Source organism: Daphnia magna, linkage group LG7, assembly GCF_020631705.1.
Source record: "Daphnia magna isolate NIES linkage group LG7, ASM2063170v1.1, whole genome shotgun sequence".
NCBI lineage: Eukaryota > Metazoa > Arthropoda > Branchiopoda > Diplostraca > Daphniidae > Daphnia > Daphnia magna.
Genome location: NC_059188.1, coordinates 9,522,998 through 9,546,831, shown reverse-complemented (window position 1 = coordinate 9,546,831; position 23,834 = coordinate 9,522,998). Strand labels below are relative to the sequence as shown.

The window sequence follows — 23,834 nt, the reverse complement described above, 5'->3', positions numbered from 1 at the left end:
AGAATTTTGCCAGCTCTACGCCAGATCACCTCCACTCAGCAGGAGAAACCTGAAACTCAAAACAGGCCTCGTCGGATTTACATTTCTAGTTATGGCAATTTCGGCGTAGATTATTTGTTATTCTTGCTGTAGCTTGATGTGAAGTAGCTTGGTGCAGAGTAGGCTAGCTAGGAGTAGACTAGAGTAGCCTACTTTTGTGCAGGGTAGCTTACAACAGGGTAGCTGGGAGCTTTGTATTCCGACTTGTAGCTGGATGGAATGGCGGTAGCAACAGCCAAGAACGCGGCGAAAAAGGACTGTCGGAAAAAGTGATTTTTTATTTAAAGGTTTTTCCCAACTCATACATAGGCTAGGTATTATAGTAATAAGATGCCTTCAAATTTTTATGTCAATCAACTGCTCTGTGCATAACAAGAAATAGCTGAACTCGCAAAGCCCGTAACCTAAGTAACTTTTGGCTTGCACTTGGTTGAACCGTAATACAGTAGGTCTAAGCGTTTCTTTAATATTCGACCTATAGATTGATTGTTATCCGTAAACTTAAGACGAGTGTGCCTTTTAAACAGTGTATTTTACTACACAAACCAAGTGTGTTTCAAACCTTTACATAAGGGGAAAAAACCTACAAACTAGAGAGAGATAAAATGTGGTTATTCTAAACAAAACATGAACTCTATTTCTAAATTTACACCCCAAAAAGACATTATATTAAAGCTCGCCATGACACTTGTATTTGAACTCTTTCGGCAAAAAGAAGCCGTCGTTCGCATCCTCTGTCATAAACTTTCCGTAATCTTTGTCAGTTTCCCTGTGAGCCCAGCTAAAAAGCGTTTTGTCCCATTCGATTTTCGCTTGCTTGATTGATGTCTTATCATTGCTATAGTCAATAGGATAATCAAAAGGTAAAAGATAACACCATTTTATATGTCCCATAGACTCTTTTGAGTCAGTCATTTCTGCGATCGAATACATGGATCTCAAATAGCGTTCGTAGTTGTCACAGTTAAAATGACTCGAGTTGTTTCCGTCTTTGACTTGTTCACTGACATCAGCCATTACTTCAAAGTCCTCTTTGTAGCTTTTGTCAGTTGTATTTTGCTGGTACTCTTCTGCTATTCCACGTAGCCATTCTGTTGGGTTTTTTATATCTAGCTCTGATTCTCCAAATTTATTGATTGAGGATTTTGCCCATTTTTCTAATTCTTCCATGAGAGAATCAAACACTAGGTAGCAGCTGCTAAACATTTGGTGGTGCCATAATCTTGCTCGGGGACTTTCCTCAATCGACCTTACAAAAAAAGTGAATAAGAGTTTCATATATTTAGGTTATTTGTTGAATCATTACAACAGCTATAGTAGGCCTAGACTAGGCTACCAGCTACTTACAGTATTTGTTGGCAATGTTCACATGCGTCGTGCCATCCCAGACGGATTTTTTCCTCTACCAGAAAGTCAAAACATTTTTTTCCATTATTTTCGTTTTCTTTGAAGAAGTCTTGAAACAACTTCTTGAACGTCTTGGCACTCGCCTCATCATTTTCATTATGCACCTGAACCCCGTGTCGGATTAAAAATCTAAAGACGTCCGATTTCAAGTATTTATCCATGCTATTTCTAACTAAGAAATTGAGCGCATTCCATCCATCATTGTCCTTTTCGTTCACATCGATTCCGTATTGGAATAAAATTTGAATTGCGTCCCTTAAATTTGTGCTTGAATTGTGTCGACATAAATAATGAAGCGCGTTCCGTCCATCCTTGTCCTTTGCATTCACGTCGATTCCTTGTTGGATTAAGAGTTTAATTGCGTCCCTCAAGTATGCGCTGGAATTGTTTTGACACAAAAAATGGAGCGCATTCCATCCATCGTTTGTCTTTTCATTCACGTCGATTCTCTGTTGGTTTAAGATTTGAATTGCGTCCATTAAGTTTGAACTTGAATTGTATCCACACAAATAATGGAGCGCATTCCATCCGTCCTTGTCCTTTGCATTCGCGTTGTATCCTTGTTCAATCAAGCGTTTAATTTCATTGATTAGGCTTGGCTTTGAATGATGTTGACACAAAAAATGAAGTGCATTCCTTTCACCCTTGCCGGTTGTGTTCACGTCTTTACTGTTGTGAGTTGATGAGCCTACTTCGTTTTTACTCGGTAGAACCGATTTTACCTTAACGTTTTCAACTTCCTCTTCTCCACATTCCCGTTTAGAACTATTAGTAATAATTGCATTCTTTAGGATTCGAATTGCGTCGTTGCATGTATGTCGATACAATGCAACACCTAAATATGGGTGTGAATGATTAAAATTCAAATAATCGAGTCCGTTTCGTCCATTGTCATCCTTCGCGTTCACGTCGACGCCGAGTTGAATCAAGAGTTTAATTGCATCTACTAAGTTTGGGTTTTGATTGTTTCTACACAAAAAATGGAGCGCATTGCATCCATTTTTATTTTTCGCGTTCGTGTCGATGCCGTGTTGAATCAAGAGTTGAATAACGTCGACAAAGTTTGGGCTTCCATCACTTACCTGACACAAAAGATGGAGCGCATTCTGTCCATCCTCGACCTCTGCGTTCAAGTTGATGCCGTGCTTGATCAAGCTTTCAATTGCGTTCAATAATTTGGGGCTTGAATGGAAAAAACACAAATAATGAAGTGCATTCCATCCATTGTTGCCTTTTTCGTTCACGTTGATTCCGGCTAGAATCAAGTTTTGGATTGCGTCGATTAAGTTTGAGCTTAAATTGAATCGACACAAATAATGAAGTGCGTTCCGTCCGCACTTGTCCTTTGCATTCACGTTGATTCCGCTTTGGATTACGATTTTAATCGCGTCGATTAGTTTTGAGCTTGAATAGTAGCGACACAAAAGATGAAGCGCATTACTTCCATCGTTGTCCTTTGCATTTAAGTTGATTCCGAAAAGAATTAAGTTTTTGATTTGCTCCGTTAGATCCAACTGAGTGTCACGTCCACATAATCGAAGCAATTCTTTTTCTTTTCCAGCAAGCTAAATAAAATAAATTGACATTTGCACAAATGATTGCTCGATATTTGCATAAAATCGATTAAACCTTATCCTTGATGGATTTCAATTGATCGACAACTTCCTTCGATGTCATCCTTTTTGCAGGGTCGTTTTCCAACATCTTTTTAAATAGTTCATCCTCATAGCAGTTACGTAATTTGCGATCCATTTCTAAAACAAAGAATTTGTTATTCACTTACATTATTCACTTACAGAAAACAAAATGTGCCATTTTATCGGGAATTACTTGGCATATTGACGGGATTTCTGTGAATTATATTGCCGGAAATTTCATTTTCATTTTCCATGGAACCGTAGAGGTGTTCGCCATTTAAGCATAGACTACCGAAAACAAGTCCTTGTGCAAAGATGTCGCTTTTTACGGTACTTTGATACTTGTTTTCTTGTGAATTGCCGCTCAGCTTAAGCAACAGTACCTCAGGCGCTAACCATGCGTTGTTATCCCTTGTTTGATTTATCGTCTCTGTTCCTCGTTCATCGGCATGTCTCGTCAGTCCAAAATATGCCCATTTGAGAGTTATCTCATCTTGCTCAGCAGATCCCACCGAAATAAGGACGTTTTCTGGTTTTATGTCTCCGTGAATTAAATTCTTTGAATGGATGCGTTCAAGACCTAAAGCTAATTGAAGCAGTGCTTCGACATGATGTGGCATGTGTCCATTGTATTTTTGAGAGTCATCTGACTTCAAGAACAGTTGACCTAACGAGGCGACACATGATTCTAATGTATAGTACCTTTAAAAGCCCAAAAACAACGAAATCCATGATTAGTAGCCTGCGACATTGCTGTTTAAAAAAGAAAAAATAGACCTAGTCTATACTCTTACCTAAAGTCGTTGTCGTCTTCACAGTGAAGAAGTTTCACAACATTCGGATGATCTAACTGCGACAGAGTTTTAAACTGGTCGTCCATCGATAGATCCATGTCTTTGATCACCTCGATTCTTTTTATTGCTACCTTTTGACCTTTAAATGAGCCATCACGAAGCACTGAGCCATAACCACCTTTCCCTAAAAAATCTTTGTGATCAAACTTAATGCCATCTAATTTTACAACACGACTTGAGAAAACAGGCGAAGACATTTCAAGTTTGATTGCCTCTGAGGCGACCGAAATAAGGATTTGGATGAACTGCATAAGAAAATATGATTTGATGTAGACTATAGCTGAAAAAACCCTGACTTGTAGTCGGAAATCGTTTTTTGAGGTTATCAGTCAGATAACTGAATAAGTTAAAGTCCATTGCAGTTAATGTTATATAGCCTTATTTTTATTGCTGTTATTGAGGTTTCATCGGATCTGTTTTTAAGGCTGCTATATACCCTTCAACGTAGCAACACGAGACAAGAACGACATCAGTCAACACAATATTTCAGTGGTGACCTAAGAAAGATTTTTTTGATTTTTAAAGTCTGTTTTTCAAGCAAAAATATTTACTTTATAGCTATAGGCTAGTTTCCGGCCAATATTGCTCGATGGAAAACCAAAAAAGAATGCCAATTGAAGCCACAGTTTACTGTTGGGATTATTTAATTTGTGTCTGTTACGTTCCTGTTGTCATACGTGTAAATTAGCGAAAATTATGGTGACAACTCTATAGTGTCGGGTATGTGGTTCCTGACTGACGGTCATTGCCTATATATCTTTTTTTGAGATTAGTCTTCTCTCATCCCTTTTTCCTCAAGCTCTTTTCATTATAGAACACTTGGTATTCTAACGTCAAACTGTGCATTTCTCAAGCATAGGCTACTACTTTCTCTTTCTATGAACCGGCTACGAATAATTTTTCTCGCATCAAGTATGCACAAAATGTCTGTCATATGGGCAATAAATAAAATACCTTTAAGTAATATCTAATCGAAATATACGTAGTCTAATCATTAGCCAAATTCGTATTGAGTGCAAATTATAGGACAACCAGTATTTCTGCAAGTTTCATTAGTTTTTTAGAAGTCAGTTGAGGCTAGGGTCCGACAGCATAAAACTATAGTATTATAGGTCTAGTCTAATAGGCTTTTATTTCTTTATTCGCTGCACCATGATATTGCCAAAAATTTAAATATGAATAACATGGAGAAGTTTTGATAACCGATTACGATGCAGTATTTTCTATTTTTTCAACCTAAATTACAGTTTTCCAATGCGCACTGAAGAATTTGAAAGCAAATCAAAATCGGTTCCGCCCGAAGTGGGCGGTGTCTTAATTCTTGGAAGATATCGATGGATTGTCGCCATATAGCAGTCTGAGATCTCTAAAAAAATGACTGAAATAAATGTTAAATCAGAAACAGGGCTTATCTATGAAATAAAATTAGTCAAATGACGTTTTGGAGCTGCGAGGCAAGGCGTGCGCATCAGAGTGATGAAAACAACACGTATTCGTCTTTGAAGAAGTGTTTCGTAGAATTTAATCAAAAATAAGGGAGTGGTTGTCTGGTTTTGTAGTAGTAGGTCTATAGGGGAATAGCACAGAGAAATAAACCTAACAACAAGCTTAGTAGATTTGCCAATTCTCGATTTGTTTGATAAACAACACTTTTTGGAAGTCCAACGTAGCCAGAAGGTGTATTTAGGGACAAGTCTGGTTTGACGCATTTAACAACCTTCTACTTGAATCTTTCGTGCAAATACACGAGAGCCCCATTTATAAGAAAACGCCATTTATACGAATAAGCTACGCATTTGGTGAACTGTATAGTGGCTCAATATAATTGCTCAATAGCATATGTATAGGGAACTTCAAGTTTCGTTGTGAAACAGAACTCGAGTAGGATACCATGCAACGCTAAGAACCCCGAAAACTTGTATTAGCTAGCCACAGTTTATGAGATAACGGTTTTTGCTTGCACAGCAAAATTTAATTGGTAATACAATTGGTTTTGAGAAAAAAGAAATTTATAGTTCTTCGTTTTCGTTTTTTTTTTAAATACGTCATTGTTTACAATAAATTTAGAACAATAGATGTGATAACCCTATAATCATCATATTTTAATGGATAAACCAACAAGGTTGCTTGGGTCAAATTTGCATGCAATTTTGCTTTGCTGATAGCCTACTGTCAGTTAAGTTCCTTCCTAATTTCGAATTATTTTTGGCTTGAACGGTTTAATTCCTGTTTAAAGATTGATGACGCATATCCGCTTTGTGGTTCTTCCGTCCTAAATGCGGTGACGTATGCATTCTTACGTATTCGCTATAATTTTTATGGAATTCAGTCGTAAATATCGCTAAAGGGAAATTCTTGTATAGCTGTAGGCTACGTATTGTATTGTAGCCCATATATTGTATATCTGCTCAATTAATACCCAGTAACGAGTAAAATAAAACAAAATGGAGAAACGCTTGATTTGGATCAACCAAATTTTTTTATTAATCTAAATGAACAGGCCGGTAAGTATTCCTTGCTGCGGTACATTTGATGTGCTGCGAATTTTCAAGAATTTGGGCTGCGATTACAGGAGGAAATGAAGAAAACTGTTAAAATGACAGACGATAATCAATCTTTCGGCTTGTTCTTTTATGGCAAGCCAAATATATCCGACAAAAATCAATGGTGAAACGTATGTCGATTTCGGATGGCTGCACTCGGTGCAGTAGCCAGTGCACACTGGCTCGGAGCGAGAAGGGTCATGTGACGTCATGCACTCCACCGGGTTGTCAGAAAATGGAGGTTACACTCGAAAGAAAAAAAGGCTCCTATCCATGGCCTACTAAATGGTTAAGGCCAGTAAACTTCAATCTTCCCCATGAAGGCGAGAGGATTTGCTACCAAAGCCAATCAGAATCCTTTCTGATCACGTGCCGATTAGGGCCAATCAGGAGAGGGAGGATACGACGACGCCATCTAGCGCTCGATAGTTTGACTCCTTAAATAATAACAATTTACAGAGGACAGGGAATTTGACAGACAGAAATGGCCGACGTCTGCGGTGTGACAATAAAACAAACAAAATCCAAATACATTATTTTCAGCTACGTGTGAGAGTTGAACTCTGGACCTTTTACTTGCCATGCCGCTCTTCCACCACTAAGCTACCACTCATAAAATATTGTTGTTTACGTCAGCATCATAAGCTGTCTGTCTGTCAAATTAGGGAAGTATCTCTCTCAAGGCAGCGGATTCTCCCGGATTCTCCCCAGTTCTTGTTTTTGATTCCCAACTTTTCATCCACTGAAACATGGAAGTATTTTACTTGGCAAGGACGGATTGATATTTGATAGCCAAATTGATATCAATAAGCGTGATTCGGCAAAACGAATGAATGCTGTCTGCCCCACGCCGCTGTCCCCTGAGCAGGGAGGGGATTGTGTGCTATAGATTACCATAAATCATACATATATATATAGAAAATTGAAATATAAATATATATTTTTTTTACGTGGCGGTTCTTTTTTTTTTTTTTTTGAAGAGCCAAATCAGCGATTGAAGGGATTCAATCATCTCATGACGGAACCCAGGCCAGCAAGCGTAAATGTCTTTTCCCACGTCCGTGATACGATTGCCCGACTGCCTAACGGGAAAGGGTTCGTTGGAGACATTGCTCAGTTGTTGAGCAATTCTCAATACATCACCCGCTGTAAGTCAATTAGCAAACTGCTAGCAGCAGTGGTGTACTGCTTGCCAATCCTAGCCAACGAGTGCCATCCTTGTGTTGCCTTCAACAAAGAAACACATTTATTTCATTACCAGCAATACGGATTCACTATTGAAGATCATAGTAGGGGAGAGTGGGGGCAATTGATACACTTTTTGGTTTTTTGTATTTCTTGAAAAAAAACCTGAAAAATTTGATATAAAAATTACATAGAATTGTAGCCTATTATCTCAGCTTATTTTTTTTATGAGAAAAGATTAATTTTAATAATAGTAAATTGTAAAAAACTGAGGTCGCTTCGAGTGTTTCAATTGCCATGGTAGCAGGGCAATTGAAACGGTGTGTCGACGCAATTGCAACGTGGGTTTTCCCATAAGGAAGCTTCTTTATACCCACATAAAATGAAAATCACGATATCTCAGCAGCCACAACTGCTAGTGTGATCAAATTTTACCATTAGGTACAATGTGATTTACAGATTTTTAAAATATGCTTAAAGTAGATCGTAATTTAGTTTAAAATATTTAAATAATTAAATTAAAAAAAAACCATTAAGCAACATGCTTTTTTTTTAATAAATCCCAAACAGCGAATACAAGTATTATAGTTGTGTTAACATGATGATTTACATTTGTTTAAATGAATTACGTCAAATACTTGCAAAACAAATTCAACCACTCGCAGACAGGGAATATAAACAAAGTGTTTCAATTGCCCTGCAATAGGGTCATCGTTACATTTAATTATTTAAAATTATTTAAGAATGCAGGGGAAAATTAAATTACATTAAATTGTAGAAAAATGAATTGCAAATCAACTGAAACTAATTTTATTACTAAAGCGTAGTGTTTTAGGGGTTAAAACAAAAAAATTGAAAACGCAAATTTAACAGACGGAGAACAAAAAACAGTTTTTTCGAGATATCTTAAAAAGTTTTGAATACAAAAACTCGTAAATTTTTCTAAACTTGCAAACCCCCTCATTCTATTAACCCTAATTTTTTCAAGAAAATTTCTCTTATACGGCGAGAGAAACAATTTTTGTTTCAATTGCCCTGTGTCTCAATTGCCCCCACTCTCCTCTAAGTTTCTCATCAGTCTATTTGAAATTATTGTTTTAATGTTTAGAAGCGCTGGAAGAGAAATTGACGCAACCGCAGCAGAAAAAAAGAAAAGCCGCTGAAATGAAAACTAAAAGTGTTGCTGTCGCCAGGGATTCAGAGTTAGCAGCATGCGGAGAAAAAAGCAAAATTTCCAACCCCATTTTTCCTCTGCCATTTGCACCGCAGAGGCTAGCGACCCAACAGAGCCAAAAGGCAGCGAATTAACAGTAGCTAATTTGGACTCCACAATGCCCCCCATTTGTGGGGCTAGTTATCCTGCAGAAGAGGTAATAAACGGAGAAGCCTCTACTAGTTTTGATCCTCTCGCTAGTGATCCAGTCAATCATTGTGAAACAACGGTTACAGTCTTAACATTGGACGATTTTGCTGGCAGTGAAGTTGGAAGCCGAAGTTACACCATACATTCTGACGGGAGAGAGGACCAGGAAATTGAGATAAGAGGAGTACCAATAGCTTGAACCGAAGCTGAAACTATCGAATTCTTTACTGCTCGTTTTTGCACCGACGACGAAGGAAACAACTAGGTTCTATTTAGAAAATGCAACTTGTTGTGTATTGTAAAGTTAATGTGTTTATGGGATCCAGCCTATAGGGAACAATCCTGTCACGCTGCTTAGTCATCGATTTTGATATTGAATATGTAATAACGCGTTTTGTTTAAGTTTCTAACTGCCTTTTCTAGTTCCCCCCTTCCCCAAATTCAGATACATTTTAGTGTGTTGCTAGTGACACAGAATAATTTTAAAAAGGGTTTCGTTTAGTTTGGTTCATTATGTTGTTTCGAAAATCGTGCATTGCATAAATTTTACCGTTTTAATCCAGTCCAGCCATCATTACACTTTTAAACGCATTTAACGTAAATGTTTCCCTGTCTCGAAATTGATCTCAGGATTGTTACTGTATTTTCTTTTGATCATATGTCTGGTAAATAAAGTTTCAATAAAAAAAAACTATGATTTTTAAATGATTGTGTTGTAGCGATAAGAAGTTTAAAAATAACGAACACTAAGCTTCTTGGTTAGTTTTTAGTTGTACATGAATGCAATTTAAAGTGGCACGTAAAAATGATGGCCGCCTTCATGCTCGTTGATGATTGGTCCATTTCTGTTTGGATATATTTGAAGTAAAACTATGTTTCAGATCGTCGTTCTTGTAGGCATTGTGTTCTTCGTGCAAAGAGGATTGCAAAAATTACAATATAAATAAGTTTCTGTGAAGAAAACTACTCAAATGACGGGCTAGAAGTTGAGTGTGCAAGTACGCCCCCCCCCTCTCCCGAAAAGTTTGAAAAATTGAATAATTAATACCAGCCGAACTGTAAGTCAGAAAATTTTAGATTTTACGGCAATCGAAAGATCTTGCCAAGAGCTTTCGATTTCAGTAAAATTTGAAGTAAAATGTTAAAAATAAAAAAAATCGTAGAAGGAAAAATAAATCTTAGTTTTATCGCTCTGGCACAAAACTGGACCTTGGCGATAAAACGAAAAAATTTTTATCGTTCTACGATTTTTACAACAATGCGATAATTTTCTCCCGTTTTTAAAATTGCGGCAACCAAAACAACTCCGCGCCGACAACAAGCACTACCGAGTCCAGTTTCATCCTGGGTGCGGTGACGCGACGTAGTTTCTTTTCCTGCCTTATAGGCTATCATAGACTACGAAGTAAAGACGGCGATCGGCTCCATAAGCCTGAGAGGAATCGTTTGAAGCGATGCTCCTGCATGTCGGAAAATGCGTGTGTGTGAAGCACGTAATCAGTAGGGAAAAGGGGAAACGACTGATATCCACTGGAAACCGTACGACCTGACCCCTACCGACATGCAGGAGCATCGCTTCAGGAGGGTTATAGGGGAGTTCAGTCTTTACCTTGTAGTCTATGCCTATATGTCGAGTTGCCGCAGTTGTCATAACCTTTCTGTATAATAATAAAGGTATTAGCTGTATAACTGACATCAAAAATAAATAAATGCAACTGACCTGATGTTTTAATTTATTAATCTCGGCGACATGCGCTTCAATTTTTTCGTCACTCACGATTACAGAATCCCCATATAGAGACTTGAAATGGCCACTAAATAATAAAAATTTACTAACAGACATTGATAAGAATTTTATATATTATTTCCTTACCTCCTATCTGCTTTATAGTGATAAAGTTTAAAGATCACGTCGAAGTGACTATACATGCAAGGTGAAACGCATGCTTTACATCGCATTTTCTCATCTTGCTTTATGTCAAGGTCAATCATGTGGTTAATGTAGGAAAATTGGCTGCTGGCTGTCCGAAACATTATAGAGTTTATAACCAGATTCTGAAAGGCAAATTATGATTTTATAAGTACACTGCTTTTAAGATATTAATTTTAATTTATTACTTACCCTACCGCCTTCGGAGGACATTTTCTTGATACCTCCATGTATTTCATTGCAGCTGTTGATGGAATTTGATGTTTTGTTTGAAACCAATGAGTCATATAGGTTTGTGTGAAGAGAGTGCAGGTTCTTGTTGGGGATCCGGGCCAATATCCAGACTCGACATAGTTCCGCACGGATGCCTCCTCGGTTATTCCACACGCAGGGTGACTGCATTTAAAAGATGTTGCGTTTAAGTCAAATCTACCTGTGAGTTAAATAAATAAAACCTTTAAAGAATAAAACACACGTTTGATTCCTTACAAATTAATATCTGCCTCCCAAGTTCAAACAGAGAAAAAATATTTTATACATTTTACTTACCTAGAAGCGTGATAACTATCATAAATTTATTTTTTTTGGGCTCTGTAACCAATGTATTCAACCTTCGACAGGATTTGCAGCGAGGAGGAATGAAGCACGGAACAGCAACATCTAAAATAATTTTGAATAAAGTTAGCATTTCATTTTTTAAAAAAGTATGTTACTTTTACCTCTTTCAACAACAACAGATAAATTTTGATCCCAAAAATCCCTGGATCTTAATTTAATCAATTCAGCATTGAACAATAGTTGACGTTGGTGAAATGCATTCCACAAATGAAATTGGATGTCACATTCTGGACAAAAAGTTTTCATACAGCAAAGGCAGCAAATATAACAAGATGTCAGGGAAGTTTTGCAATTCCAACACAGCGATAGAAGTGTAGCATAGCTCCCAATATGAACTTCCACCACTCTTTCCCAGTGCTCGTCCCAGTCTTCAGCAATCTGGCACATTCGCTTAGCATGTTTCTTCATTTTATCTTCATTATCTTGCATACTGTCAGTATTTTGAAATTCACTGTCCGATATCTCAAAATCACTTTGAAGCCTATTTAAGTATAGCTCAAAAGGAACAGCTGACTCTATTCAAATACAAATTTTTTGATTTAACTTACATTATTTGATTGACTGGTCTTTAGTATTTCATACCATCATGATTAGTTGCAGTTGCTTCAAAATTAACAATGTCTTCCTCTGCTGGGTTACAACCATCTATTTATTCGACCAACATTTATTCGAATGTTTCAAAGTCTTCAGTGGAAGCTTCACTATTCTCAATATCTTCTACATCTGAATCAACAAATTATAAACAATACAAAATTAATCGAACATGGTGAAATTAGGCGTAGGCCTACTTACCATCAACGTTATTTGATGTGAAGCGATGTTTGCTTTTCAGTTTTTTTTAGCTAATTTTGCCAGAAGGACATCTGATTTTAGGTAAAACACTTACCGTTTTTTGTATTTCTCAACTTTGTATTTCTTTTGTTTTTTAATGTATAACTCATGTTTTAAGGTTTTTAGAAAATTTTCCTGTTTTGTCATTTTTGTTTTTTAGTTTTTACTTGAAATCTGAATTTGACGCTAAATATTCTGTCATTTAAAAAAATCAGCGAACGGATATTAATCCGTTGAGTATATTCGGCAAGTTAGAAATTTGAAAAACCCGCGAACGGAAACGAATCAGAATGAGCCGTACGCAGAGTGATCGGAAACAACTCCGTTCCCCACCACTTGGAGGATCCGTTTTTGACCGACAATCTAAACGGATCTGTTTCCGTGGACAGATGAAGACTGTGTTGAAAAAGGTCGGGCAAGAAAGTGCAGTTTTCGAGTGACCTCGGACGGTGCCGGAGTGGCACTGGAACCTACAGTATCCTGCACAAAAATCCGAAAACCGATTTAATTTTTTAAAGCCACCTATTGGCGGGGTAAAGGGTTTTTTGTTTGTTTTTCTTTAAGAGGGAGGGTAGACGGGTCGATGGACACATAGGGCAGGGTTGGGTAAGTCTAGACATTTTTTTTATGCCTTAAGGTATTACGCTTTAAGGCAAGTAACAGGTCGGGACATTTTTGCAACCCCCAGGGTGGTGTGTTTTTTTAAAACGACAGTTGTAAATGTTGGACCTAGGCTGTGTAATACTCCTTACCCAAATAAATTATAAAGCTGCCTGTGCACAATTACTTCGATACCGATGGCATATGTGTAGAGCCTCTGATTGCGCCGCCGTAGATCAGTGTTCGACTCCCAAAAAGGATTTGCAAAATATAGGTATCATTATAATATTCTTTATTCGAATTTGTTGGGAATATTAATTTCTCTAGAACGAAGGAGATTATTATTTTTAAAATTATTTAATAAACAAAAAAAGCATATATTGCTCGATGAAAATTTATTTTATATGTGAACGAGAATTTCTCGTAAGTTAACAATATTAACTCATCACCTCATCTGGAATCGAACACCGATCTCCAGCACCACATTCAGAAACGCTACACCTACGCCATTGACAGCGACGTAAGCATTTACAGGCAGCTGGAACATAAGCTTAATTGTTTCGGTAAGCAACATTACCATGCCCAAGCCCTAAATTTCCAACTGTCGTTTTAAAAAACACACCACCCTGGGGGTTGCAAAAATGTCCCGACCTGTAACTTGCCTTAAAGCGTAATACCTTAAGGCATACCCTACCCTACCCTGTCGTGTCCATCACCCCGTCTACCCTCCCCCTTAAAGAAAAACAAACAAAAAACCCATTACCCCGCCAATAGGTGGCTTTAAAAAATTAAATCGGTGTTCGCATTTTTGTGCAGGATACTGTACAAATTCGATGCACCGAAAAAGTGGATTGCACTAAGATTACCACTCGAACAACTTTTTCTCGGGGCAATTGCACCAGTGCAGAAAAGTACAGCCATCCGAAATCGACAGTAAAGTAGCTAGCCTACCCCATATAGCACATTTCAGCCGTCGGATGTCCGAATCATGGCCGAACATCCGTTAGATATCTATGTACTCAATGGGTAGTTCCAGGGATGTCCGTCGGCTAGTCACCTTGGAAGTGCAATGGATGTGCGAAAATTATATTGTACGGACCTCCTTCCAACAGCCAAAAAGATTTTCAATTGTTTCATTTAAGGATCGGCCTCGAGCCAATCGGGGCGCTTTTTTGCAAATCGGGTTTCTCATTTCGGGCCAAGGAGGCGTGGCTCAGGGTGGAAAATTCTTCTCCCCGAATTCAATTGGGGTTTGCAATCAATTGGATTGCAATCAATCGATTCATCGATGCAAAAAACATTATCGATTGACCCGATCTATCCGATAACAACCCCGATTATAGCTCGTTCTACCCGCTTGCCCCGATTTTTACTCTGAAACCGAAAGAACGGCATTTTTTTATTGCTTCGGGGCAACGGGTTAACCTCAAATTTTTTCCCGCACCGCCCCGGTTGAAAAAATGGCACCTCATTTCAAACCCGAATGCACTTTATCGGTGCAGGGCGGTTAACTCGATTAGAACTAATTTGGGGCCGATCACTAAGTTTCATTATTAATTGTCAAAATTTCTTGAGAGGGGGAAAACTTAACCGTGTTCAAATTTTTCCCTTGAACGTATTTTTATTTGAAGTCCAGCATTTAAAATGAAAAATTTAAAAAATAAAGGAGTAATGATCTATTTGCCGGATGGTTTATTTTAAAATTTATTACAAAAAATGAATAAAATATATGAAAGTCGTGAGTTTGTTTGCACAAGCTTTCCGTTTAGCTTATGGGAACCAAGCCATTGAAAATTAACTCACAGAAAATAAATATTATTCGGCATCTAATAATATGAAAAGCAAGTATACTTATGATAGGATTATAATTTCAAATAATAAAAAACTACTTTAAACTTAATAAATCATGCTGAAGTTTAAAATTCAAAAAATATTTAGCATAAATTGTTTAATTTCAATTTATTCACCTCTGGTTTAACCTAAGTTCGACATCATCTTGACTTTTTAAAAATCCTGTATGTGATTTGTTATCGAAAAAGCTCAAGTGTTTTACAACAATTCGATTGTATTGTTCGAAAATGATACATAATATATCTGTAGATTGGCACAGTGGAATAAGATTCGACTGTGATGCGGGAGACCCGAGTTCGAATCCTGGTATAGCCTAATGTTTTTTCATGAATAGATGTCCAATACATGTCATATTTATAGCCAAATGAAAGCCCGTTCGGATATCCTTAGAATGTCTGACGGCGCTGTTTAGGGCGGTCAAAACCAAAAAAAAATACATCCGTAGGACATCCAAATCGGATATCGGGCTGTCCGGAGGATATCAAAAAGATGTACTCAACATCCGATCCCGACATCTGTCGGACATCCGACGGACTGCCTTGTGTTATGTGGGACGTGACCTCGATGATAGCCTACTTGTCGACTTGCGTCTCGGTCAGAGGAGTGTTTGGTGTTTGCATTGCACACATGATGACATAAAGAATCCTGCTAGTTCTATGCTTACGTCCGATCCCCGCCATCCTGCGAGAGCAACCTACAACTCAAAACGTGTCTCGTCGGTCTTACTCTTACATTGTCAGCTACCTGCGTTAGCAAGGTACCCGAAGGGAACTTTTTCGTCTTTTGTTTAGTTTTTATTTTAGGGATGTTTAAAAAAAAAATGTTTTTTTGTTCAAGTTTACAGTGAAAGTGAGCTTCTGATTTGAATGAAGCAATTCAGTAAGTAATGGGGAGAAGTTTATCTTGTTTATTGAATTAAGACGATTTTTTCTGTATTTTTTTGGAAGACTGATTTCTTGTTTTCAAAATCTTTTTAGTGAATTGGGAAAAGCAAACATTTTCTAGTGAAAGTTTGTGGAAATATTAAGCAGAGAGAAAATGTGGAGCAATAAGTTAAGTCATCGATACATTTCTGAATTGTTTTCTTGAAGGTAAGAAGAGCAATAATTTTTCTTTGCAGGTTTTGACGTAAGTTCTCCTGTTGTCTCATTACAAGTTTCCCTAATTCCTGAAGATAAAATATTATTTAGTAATAATCCGTCAAAATTCTATAGTATAGGGGAGAACGGGGTCAACTTGGACACGGGTCATATTGGACAAAGACCCTAAGTGCTACATGTTATGAAAAAAAAAAATTTTTTTTTAATTTTTGTATAGACTGCAATGTTTAACGTTCTAGAAAAAATATTGATTAAAATCGAATCATTATTCTTCTTGTTATCGCAGAATAAAAAAAATGGCCCTGTTTGATGTAATAGAGGCAATTCACATCGCGGTTTCGCGTGTCAATTGTTTCGATGTCCGCCATTTTCTCTGGTTGTTTATGTCATGTTTTGCGTTGTCTGTATAGAGGTTTTTCCATTTGGTTCGTGTAAGTAGAGGGAAAAGTCGGTGCGGCTAGTCGACTAGTGCGCACCATGGCGGGGGATAGCCGAAACTTGCTGCAGACTTTGCTTGATCCAACCAATAGACACCGTAAGGCCATGTACTGTAACCTGTCAGGCTGTCAGCAGCAAAAGTGAAACCTGTTTGATTTCTTAAGTGTTTATTTCCATGAAATTTTCATGTCCACAGAAATTTTTAAATATCGTTTGTCCCATTTTGCATTGTCCGTGGTAGAAGAAGATCGGAAATATTACTACCAACAATTAGAACATCTAAAGTGTCACGATCCTTTGGCAATACCACTTCCACTTTTCAAGTGTGGAAAAATTTTAAAAACAATTATCCCTTCCATTGAAAAATATCACCTAGTTCAGTATTTGGTTTTTGAGAAAAACAAAGATGAAGAGGGACGACGTGAAGCTTACAAAAACTTAGACTCTGAACAATACTTGTCAAACACTTTCACTGACAAGTTATTGGCACTTACTCTTTCTAATTTGGTTGTGTTGATTCGTACTCATGTTACCCATTCTCAGTCTTTAAACTTGCCAAAAGCAAGACCTTGGGCTGCTTTACAAAATGATGGCAAAGTGATTGTTGCTTTTTGTGATTGTATTGCAGGGTACGTACAACCAAAATGTTATTGTTGTTTACATTCAGAATGTTATCAAGATAATTATAGTAATTCAACTTTCTTCATTACTAATACACAGGTTAGGTGGTGTATGCATACATGTAAGTGCACTTCTTCAGTTGGCAGTTAAGTTATGTTAAGTTATGTTTCAGCTTTCAATGAGTTCTTTCTCAATTGAATTACTGTTAATGTTGCATTCTGGCACTTTGAAAAAACTTCGGCGATCTCTTTTTTTTCGATAAGTTGAACATATCAAACAAAAAGCTTTTGTCATTTTAAACACTTAAGAAATCAAACAGGTTTCACTTTTGCTGCTGACAGCCTGACAGGTTACAGTACATGGCCTTACGGTGTCTATTGGCTGGATCAAGCAAAGTCTGCAGCAAGTTTCGGCTATCCCCCGCCATGGTGCGCACTAGTCGACTAGCCGCACCGACTTTTCCCTCTACTTACACGAACCAAATGGAAAAACCTCTATTGGCTGAAAGTGTTATTTCCCAATACAAAATGGATTTTGTGAATCAGTGTTTAATTTTTTTCAATTTTTTTTTGTGTCAGTTAATTGCTACGTATCTTAGTTAGTATGTGTAGCAATTTCTGTTTCCAGATCACATTTCTTGTATTTAAAAAAAAATCTTTTCTTTTGTTTTTATTCATTACAGAAAAAGTTTTCCCAGTGATCAACACTTAAACAGCGGGAAAATTATTTCAGCCATCAACATGCCCGTAAAATGAGTAGATTATAACTGTAACCCTCCAGTGAAATGCCCGATGACTGAGAAGTGAGAACTGTTGAGCCAGATTTGATCGCCGTTTGCCAAAGCAAGCGTTGCTTCCAAAAGCAAGGAGTCGTTATGAAAATCGTGCGTGTTACTTTCGTCAATTTGCGCCTTACCCACTGACGTACCATTCAGTATCAACTCAACATTATAAAATTTTCGACTCACGGAAGCAGATACAAAGTTGACAGTTCCCGTGAACAAAAAGAAAGATGTTCCATTTATAGGGGCGCCGCGTGAATATTCCCGTTGAGGCGTTCATCGCGGCTCCCATACGTTGATTTTTACTATTTCGGAGGGCTCTGGTTCCGAACCAGTAGATAGTGGACGTTGTTTTTGAACATAGAAATTAAACAGGTCCAGATTTTACATCGCTGTTAACCAATTCAAAAAAAAATAGCGAGAAAAAAAAACCATAAAAATTTGATCTTGTAATTACAAAAGACGAATAAAGATAAATTGTTACCTGCCTTATCGTAAAGTCGCAGAAAACAGTGGCGAGTTTCGTAGGGTTTTAGATGGTGTGAAATCCGTCTTTTTGAGTTTTCTACTTTCTTTAGATCGTCACATGACTTTGGCATGCCTGTGGCATGATGCCACCGATGGACGTCGGCAGGTCACATTCGATCCCTTTCCAAAATATTGTTGAATTTACCACACAAGTGAAAAACAACAAAAGTGCAACCGTTACAACTTTTCCTTTCTTCTTTGAAATACAGTAGGCTAAATGTGTATAGGCTGGAATACATTAAAGAGCTGAATTTTTAATAAAATAATTACCTTGACTGTTCGAATTTGTGAGATTCTTGACCGTTTCATTTAACTGGCTTATAGTCTAGATGTTAATTTCTTCAAAACAACAAGGTCGATTAAACCCAATCCTTTCGATTGTATAGATAATGCCATCGTTTATGGTAGATTGTGGACTGATTGAGGGAGGGAGTATCAGCGGGACGGATGCTGGATTGAACGCGTACGGAGAATAGAAGAGCAAGGTAGAAGCGTATAGACTCCTGAGTTCCTTGATCTAAATTAGCCGACCTCTGACAATCGTCAGCGAAGAAATCAGTGCAACGCCCATCACTTGTGCTACACGAAAAGGGAAGAAATAAAATTGCAAATGTTTTATTGTGTGTGCATTAGAATGCTTTACACTTCACGTTTCCAATCTTTAATTCAAAAATGTAGGCTATTCCTAAGCCATTAAAAATTTGCCAATTTTGCAAACGTCACGCCGAAACATTTATATCGTAACTATGATGTTACGCGCGCAAGTCTATTAACAAGTTACCTGTCAGAAGTTGGGCAACCTTCTGTTCTTTAAATATCAAACTGTCTCAGACTCTACGGGTCCAATGCCCTCAAAAATTCTTACGTTCACATTTTTTTGGCTTCACTCCAGATGAGCGATAACAGGTTTTCTCAAACGAACCAGAATACAGAAAGTAGAGTATTCGATTCATTTTTATTCGAGTTCAAAAAGAGAAGAAAATGAAAATGAAAAAGGTTGCGGTCAAAAGAAATGGTGAGCAAGTAATAAGAGGCATGTCAGGGTGACCAACCCATCGCTTCAAAAGTAAAATACAATGATCTAGTGTTCGACTAAGCAAATTTCTTCGTTCGCTGAAGGACAAAATAAAAACGCCTTTCTTGTTCGAACTCATTCACTATATAAGCGTAAACAAGCTGCCGTTCTGCTAGTCAAACTATAAAAAAGAAAATCCTGCGTTAAAATGCTACACATTGCATTCCAGGAAACATGTTGAAATACAGCATTTTGTTTTCTTTACGCATCGCAGTTGCATGAAATTACAGGAATATGGATTGACAAAATTTGCTTCGTTCGCTTTTACGGAGAAAAAAAAATGCCGTCTTTTTTTTGAACTAACGCAAGATGTCGGAAATTTGCATACTGCCCGTCTAATTTAAGGAGAGAAAAAAAGAGAAGGAAAATGTCGTTGAAAAAGTCATTTACAAATTGGAAGGAAAACCCCGTCGGAAATGGCTGCAATTATACAAAGTTTAGAGTCAACTAACTTAGGGCGCCAAGATCCTAGGCGCTTCACAGAAATCACTAAAGAGAAGAAATGTTTAACTAACCAGGAAATTGAGTAAAGAACATATATTCCATCAGGAATGGCATCTTAAACGAAGCACAGCCATCAACGGATTTTTTTTTTTTTTTTTTTTACAATGAATCGAAAGAGTTGCTGTTGTTGCATATCTCACAAAAGGTGCCATACAAGGACGACTAGCTGATTGTTTTGCCATTTTTTTCTCTTTTTTTTTTCTCTAGTGAACAAAAACGTATATACGTGAGAACTGGCTGAATGAATGTTAAAATAGTCAACAGTTTGATTAGCACCATTCCATCCATGTGGTCGACTGACGTACTAGGTAGGCCATATATACAACTGATGCATCATCTAATGAAACACTTGAAGATTGCGACCGTGAAAACAAAACTAAAAGACATTAGCGATTACTAGTTAATCAAGAAATATTGATCAAGAACCTGCAGATAAGTCACAGCCAGTGAAGATATCCAACAAATTTGGAATACAAAAGTATCTATATTAAGGATTTTCCTTTGCTCCATCACACGTCGTTCAACTGGATAGACTATCATTCAGGTGCATCGAAGCTACTAGGAAAAAAAATCCCACAATTAATAATAAAAGTTTTTATTTAGCTTATAGGGGTTACAGAGGGTACAAAAATGACTAAACTTTACATCGTTCGATATTTAATCTTCGTCCAAATTTGTATAGATTATTATATTCATGTTCCTTTGTGATGTCAAAAACACAATGCTTTAAACAAATATTTTTACAATTCAAATTTTGTTCCGAAAATTACCTTGAAAAGAAACAAGTCCCTGACGTTGGCCTTTTTTCAAAGCTTCTCTTGTCCTTTGTGTTTAAACACAAAAATTCCTTGCAGTATCCCACGTAGACTATACACTGAACAATTGCATATGATTTAATAAGTTTATATCTTTAACAAACATCACATTGTTCATTTAGTCTAGGCATACTAAACTAATATAAGAGTAGACTAGCTAAATCCAAAGTATATTTTTCCCCTTATACGCAAGCAAACAAAATTTATGAATGTGAACACGAGAAACGTGGTGGTAAAATAAATAACAAAATCACAAGAAAAAAGATTGACGAACGCCGCATTTGGACAGGAAAAGAATCCAAGAGGCAAATAACCATGGCGGTCACTTTGAATATTTCGCCCATAAAAAAAAAATTCCTCTGCGGTTATTCACTAGGGAGTAGATATTCCCTCGCGACCACCCTGTTCTTTCTAGACTAAACTAAGTTGCAACATATGTCAGGGTTACTCAAAAATGATGAGCGGAAACGTAACTGAGTTGCTCCTCCTCCGATGTTAAACGGTCAGAGAGTGGAACCTCATATATAGCCAAATTTGCAACGTTAGTTGACGAGCAAGTGGCTGCACGAGTAGAAGTTAATATTTTCCGCGCCTACGTTTAGAAAAGAAAACACACACACAAACACGAAAAAAGAGGAAAATCATGAGATGCTTGGTCGACATTGAATGGCTCCTCATTCGACGTCTTTCTCAACGCTCCGTTTTCTTGGCAATTCTGGGACTGGCCGTGATAGTTCTGTGTGTCCACGTACTACCGGATGATTGGCATCATCAGTTTAGAGGGAAACCTTTTCATGATGGCTATACGGGCCCATTCAGGTCAGTTTGCAGTCGCAATGCTGATCGGAGAGGTCCTCATCAAAAAGTCATTGGCTATTCACTTTATGGCAACTTATCATCGCCAATTTTTGCAGCATTTAAGATATTTTAACGAGACACTTAGTAACGTTTCTTTGGCCTATCCAGGTAAGAAAAATCACAATCAAAATATGATTAATCGTGCGTGAACAGAAAAAGTTATTTTCCCAATTGATAAAAAAAAACACATAAAGGCTGGGTTGTGAGAATTTATCACAATTTAACAATGGACGATGATGAAGGATGGAAAGTCCTTGAGAACACCATAGATTTCGGAGACCATATTGATTTATGCAATGCAACTGAGCTAATCAAGAAACTCAATTTGGCCGACTTGTTTGCCATGACCTGGCGCTGGGTAAGACATTTTGTAAAACTAAAAATTATACCGGATATAGGCTATAGGCTACCTTTAATAACTGGATTCACAAATTTATTCAATAAAATACAATTTTCGATAGCTGCCGTTGCTGGATGAAACGGTGGACATTTTAATGTCTCGTGACTCAGACACTGCGGTAATACCTCGCGAAGAGGACGCCGTTCGTGAATGGCTGGCAATAAGCGACTGAGCTTTTCACATCATGAGAGACCACCCTCACCACTGCGTAACCTTCGTTGGATGTTAGTTGATTTTTATTTGCAGCCATTCTGTGAATGCACAATCACGAACACGGTCTTTTTTGAACAATTGCAGGTTGCTGGGGAGTGAAAATCAGCCAAAATCGTAAGGCAATTGTTGACACAGCGCAAAAAATGTTCCATCAAAATCATCGGCATACCTACGGCTAAGGGTGCCAACGGTTCGCAAAAACCGACGGTTTTCCGAACCGTAACCGTACCGCGGATGGAAAAATCAAGGATCCGAACCGAACCGAACCGTCCCAGAACGGTACAAGCGCGGTTTCGGAGCAAACAAAAACAATGCGCTCCGTTTCGCACCGTACCGATGGATTTTTTGTGGGATGGGGTTACATCATAGCAATCTACAGTAATGGCCAGGCATCGGGATGTCCCTCTGTGCACCCACTCACAGGCGCCTTGGGACATTTGTCCCTGTACAGTGCTGCGACTTGTGGCCAATGTTCAAAACAATTTTTTCTCCTTTCCGCAATTTATTCATAAGTTTAACACTAGTCGCACATTTGGTATGAATCGCATAGATCATCTAGTAACGCGCAGGACTGTAAATCCTGACGTCAAGCGTTCAAGCCTCTTACCGGGTGTACTTAAATGTGTTGCATATCCAACATAAATCCAATATACTGTTCAAAAGCAGAGTATGAGTTGGGTATGATACGAACTTTAAAAGTTTTTATTCTTCACGATGCCCAAAGAAAATTCGACAAAAACAAAAAAAAAAACCGTGTGTGACCAATGGTATAGCGTATAATTTGCCTCTTAAGGTGAAATTTAAAGTATTAATAACTATTATAATAATAACTATTAATTATTTAAATAACGTTGAGCTTATTTATAATAGAGATTTTTTTATATTGTGGGGTCCCACTTCGGTTCGGGTCCACACGGTTTTACTTCGATCTAACCGCCAAAGAATCATACCGATCGAGTTTCGTTCCGATAACGACATGAACCGATGACGGTTCGGTTCCGGTTCGGTTAGTTCCGAACCGTTGGCACCCTTACCTACGGCTATGACCAACAATTACTTAATACACTCTTTTGGCCGATAGCTCCAGCTAGCATGGTAAAACTGTTTGGAGAATTTCAGTTCCCAGAAAAACATAACTGAGAAATGTGATGTGTCTAACATGTAGATAGCGCACGATAGCTATTGCTGTGAAAAATTCCCGAATAGTCAGCCGTATCCGACGGAGAGAAGAGATGGCTTATTCGTAGGCAGGCGGTGTATACAGAAGCAATACTGAAAGCTCCATGTCCAAAAAAATGTCGCCCAGCAAATACCACCCCAGGTAAAAATTTACTTGGCAATTACTCAAGAATTACAATAAAAAAACTCGAGTAATAGTAAAGGATTTTGGAACAAGTATTTTTACAATAATAACATAGAAATACTATAGAATTACTTGAAGCAAAAAAACTTTTAGAAAAAAAAGCAAACATCAGTACCGAAGCAGTCATTTTCTAGTGAAACCCTTGTAAATGTACAATGAAATTCAGTGAATTTAGAATATAATATAATAGTAGACTAGTCTACCATTGACTAAAACGGAAAAAAAGAAAAGTCTTTGGTGGGGATTGAACACCAGACCACACATTACTGACTGCACTTAA

The 23,834-nt window shown here is 37.7% G+C and overlaps 3 protein-coding genes and 1 long non-coding RNA gene across 4 annotated transcripts; 3 read left to right on the top strand and 1 right to left on the bottom strand.

The window, feature by feature from the left end:
* Positions 1-552: 552 nt before the first annotated feature.
* On the bottom strand, positions 553-4,198 carry LOC123474067. Its single transcript, XM_045175892.1, has 5 exons — positions 3,878-4,198; positions 3,277-3,785; positions 3,076-3,200; positions 1,387-3,011; positions 553-1,288 (listed from the first exon to the last, which is right to left on the bottom strand). The coding sequence occupies exons 1-5, from the start codon at positions 4,186-4,188 to the stop codon at positions 709-711; spliced, it is 3,150 nt and encodes a 1,049-aa protein (XP_045031827.1). The 5' UTR covers positions 4,189-4,198; the 3' UTR covers positions 553-708.
* Positions 4,199-6,831: 2,633 nt separating this feature from the next.
* Positions 6,832-9,022, top strand: LOC123474086. Its single transcript, XR_006648721.1, has 2 exons — positions 6,832-7,769; positions 8,774-9,022. It is a non-coding gene; the product is annotated as an uncharacterized LOC123474086 (long non-coding RNA).
* A 7,453-nt stretch (positions 9,023-16,475) lies between these two features.
* Positions 16,476-17,501, top strand: LOC123474316. Its single transcript, XM_045176261.1, has 2 exons — positions 16,476-17,025; positions 17,117-17,501. Exons 1-2 carry the CDS (start codon positions 16,583-16,585, stop codon positions 17,175-17,177), a joined length of 504 nt encoding a protein of 167 aa, XP_045032196.1. The 5' UTR covers positions 16,476-16,582; the 3' UTR covers positions 17,178-17,501.
* Positions 17,502-21,276: 3,775 nt separating this feature from the next.
* Positions 21,277-22,188, top strand: LOC123474125. The gene is made up of 3 exons (XM_045175977.1): positions 21,277-21,686; positions 21,773-21,936; positions 22,040-22,188. Exons 1-3 carry the CDS (start codon positions 21,479-21,481, stop codon positions 22,148-22,150), a joined length of 483 nt encoding a protein of 160 aa, XP_045031912.1. The 5' UTR covers positions 21,277-21,478; the 3' UTR covers positions 22,151-22,188.
* The last annotated feature ends 1,646 nt before the right edge of the window (positions 22,189-23,834 follow it).

What these genes read in the sequence shown, in the direction of transcription:
- LOC123474067 (XM_045175892.1), bottom strand. Translation starts at nt 4,188, where the DNA reads ATGCAGTTCATCCAAATCCTTATTTCGGTCGCCTCAGAGGCAATCAAA. An exon ending in AAATCCCGTCAATATGCCAA is followed by an intron (nt 3,201 to 3,276) that starts GTAATTCCCGAT and finishes TCTTTGTTTTAG; the next exon opens with AAATGGATCGCAAATTACGT. An exon ending in TGAAATCCATCAAGGATAAG is followed by an intron (nt 3,012 to 3,075) that starts GTTTAATCGATT and finishes TATTTTATTTAG; the next exon opens with CTTGCTGGAAAAGAAAAAGA.
- LOC123474125 (XM_045175977.1), top strand. Translation starts at nt 21,479, where the DNA reads ATGATTGGCATCATCAGTTTAGAGGGAAACCTTTTCATGATGGCTATA. An exon ending in CGTTTCTTTGGCCTATCCAG is followed by an intron (nt 21,687 to 21,772) that starts GTAAGAAAAATC and finishes AAACACATAAAG; the next exon opens with GCTGGGTTGTGAGAATTTAT. An exon ending in TTGCCATGACCTGGCGCTGG is followed by an intron (nt 21,937 to 22,039) that starts GTAAGACATTTT and finishes AATTTTCGATAG; the next exon opens with CTGCCGTTGCTGGATGAAAC.
- LOC123474316 (XM_045176261.1), top strand. Translation starts at nt 16,583, where the DNA reads ATGTCCACAGAAATTTTTAAATATCGTTTGTCCCATTTTGCATTGTCC. An exon ending in TTTTGTGATTGTATTGCAGG is followed by an intron (nt 17,026 to 17,116) that starts GTACGTACAACC and finishes ACTAATACACAG; the next exon opens with GTTAGGTGGTGTATGCATAC.